Raw genomic sequence first — 2,654 nt, 5'->3', positions numbered from 1 at the left:
TTAGGCACGTCCCGGCCGAGAATTTCACAGCTATGACTCGTCTGGATCACAACAGAGGCCTTCTGCAACTGGCTCAGTGCATAAACGCTCATCACGATGGACTGAATATCCATCCAACTCATATTGATAACTTTGTCATTTGGGGTAATCATTCTCCCAACATGTACCCTGACGTCAACCACGCCACTGTCGGAGGAAGGAGGGTGGGTTCTGCGATCGTCTTGTCACTCTTATCATCAGAATGAGCTCGAAATATGAGATTATACTTAGTTTTAGCAATTAGTTTGTTTTCGGATGGACGTTGGAAAATCTGCAATTCCCTGGAGTGATGGTAGTGGGATCAGTATTATGGACGCGGTGTGAGCTGAACGAGAATGGAGACTATAGACAAGAGACAATTGTTGTATTGAAAGGATCGCGCCTGACCTCGTATAAAGATGACCTTTCGAAGCGAATAACGTATTATGTCAGATTAAGGATTTGGTGCCTCATCCCGACTGGGTCACAAATGAGTTTATGATTCGCGTCCAGCAGAGAGGGAAGGAGATCATCGAGGCTGCGGGTGAGTTGTCCGTATTAGATGTACCGTTCGTTATGTGCTGGTCTCAGGGAAATCGTCGGCTCCGTCAGCGGCGATGTCGTGTATTGACCAGATGCGAGATTGGGCATTGGGGTCGGACAACAAGTGGGTGTCTATGGCCGTCATTGGCAAGAACAAGGAGAGTTATGGCATAGACTCGTAAGTCTCCAATCTCTGTGGTCATAACACCGTCTATCTCCTTCACGCTGTTATTCTCCTGAAGTTCGGACAGATGTAGGCTACATTTGTAGCGGTTCATGTTGGTAACCTCTCGATTAGCGTCGTTTATGAAATCTGAAGTGATCAATGTACCGTACATTGATCACTTCAGATTTCAGACACATACAGTACATTATGTACGGCTTTTCCCCAAAATATTGTTCCACATGTCTCCGATTAAACACTAGAAAATACGCTGATGGTTTTTTTTGACTCGCCATCATTGAAAACCCTTATTGTTCTCGTCTGATCGACACAGCTTGCAATAACTGCAAACTTCTGTATTCATTCCGGAGCACCCTGCAGTTGGTTTCTTTGATATAACAATCTGCTGTAGGTATGGTATTGATACGGATCTCTGTTTCTCGTTCCCTGTCATCACTGATGGCCACAGCTGGACCAAGGTTGGAGGCCTGGAAATGACTGAGTACTATCACACCGTATTGGGATTCTCTCGGCACAGCTGCTGTAGGTTTGGGTATTCGATGCTGCAGCGTAATGTACAAGAGTTGAAGGCCGAACGCGATATGGTCCGCAATCTAATGGGGTGGTAGAAGCCACTGTAGGAAGATATAGTCATTCCTCGACGGCCGTTGTTGAGGATTCACTGCTACTCTATATTCTCTCTTATCTGATGAACGTTCTACTATGTGATTATTACAGCTATCCACCTACCAACGTAACGTGTATATCATCACAGGGAATGTGATGATGACGTTTGTGACCGTTTTGTGCTATGTGAGGGAGTCAATCGTAGGGCTACTGGTGCAGCACTGTGTGAATGATGATGGGGGAGGTGGTTGGATGCGATGAATCCGACGGCATCGATTGAGGTTAAAGCGGGTATGAACAGTTGAGATGTGCTGTGGCAGGCGATTGGTTTCATTCCTAAACCTCTTCGACCATGTCACTAAACGCGCTGTAGCAGTAGTTCATGGCAAACGCAAGCCGACAGAAACTGCACTGAAGGTTTACTGTCTCGGTTCACCTGGGACCTTCGGATGTTTTAGTCCAATTGATCGTTGATCACTTCCTTGCCTTCGGAGTGCCAGCAGGGAAAATGAACTTTCAGTGAGCTATGGGATACACTCTGCTCGTTCATCGGTGGCTAACTTCGCATTCAGTTTTATTCATTGCTCCAGGTCGATGCTATGGTTTTCTCTTCACGGCAATCAACAACCCAGGTCTCACGCTCATCATATCGACGAGGGTGCGCCTGCGCCCTCGAATGGTCAGGGTCATGTCTATACCGAAACCTCATTCAGGCCGTCAATGCGCGACCGCTGGTTCCACCTGCGACCGCTCATCCAACATCATGGCCGCTAGGCCAAGGCAACATGTAAGTTTCATGTTGCCTTGGCTCAGCGGCCATGATGTTGTGTTACATGATGTAACACAACCTTATGCGAAGATTAAATCCCATTCAGCTTTCGAGGCGATTGCCTATCCGAATGCCTTCTCTGTGTTCCTTTATAGGGTTTCATTTGGAGGGTATCGCATTATAAGGTCACATATGAACATCCCATCGCTATTCACAACACCGCTGGCTGAGCATGCTGGCTGGCCAGTTTGGCTCTGGTACCTTCGATGGCTACATACTTCCTGGTGATGAGGAGTATTGGTGCCAGAGGGAGAGCCCCATCGTAGATGTCTCCCCTATTGGAGATCTCTAGGCTACGACAGTACCTCAACGGGGTCAGAACTCGATTGACTTCTCGGCTGTCAGTCGACGGCTGAGCCCAGTCGGCTCTGGCCATTCCTCTTGAGTCCACACGTCAAATCCTACTACAATTAGCTTTTGCCTGCCAGTTGTTGTCAACAACTTGTTGAGCAGCTGTTAGAGATGGTAACCTCT

The 2,654-nt window shown here is 47.5% G+C and overlaps 1 protein-coding gene across 1 annotated transcript; it reads left to right on the top strand.

Annotated features, from left to right (window-relative positions):
• Positions 1 to 161: 161 nt before the first annotated feature.
• Pmar_PMAR000690 (malate dehydrogenase, putative) lies at positions 162 to 1,346 on the top strand (the record flags this gene model as incomplete). The annotated part of the gene is made up of 5 exons (XM_002766460.1): positions 162 to 203; positions 472 to 562; positions 610 to 739; positions 1,137 to 1,226; positions 1,272 to 1,346. Coding segments are annotated over 5 exons (428 nt in total), but the record flags the coding sequence as incomplete, so codon positions are not given.
• Positions 1,347 to 2,654: the final 1,308 nt, after the last annotated feature.

This window comes from Perkinsus marinus, assembly GCF_000006405.1.
Source record: "Perkinsus marinus ATCC 50983 genomic scaffold scf_1104296972890, whole genome shotgun sequence".
NCBI classification, from domain to species: domain Eukaryota; phylum Perkinsozoa; order Perkinsida; family Perkinsidae; genus Perkinsus; species Perkinsus marinus.
The sequence above is the reverse complement of the archived record's forward strand: the minus strand, read 5'-3'. Positions and strand labels throughout refer to the sequence as shown.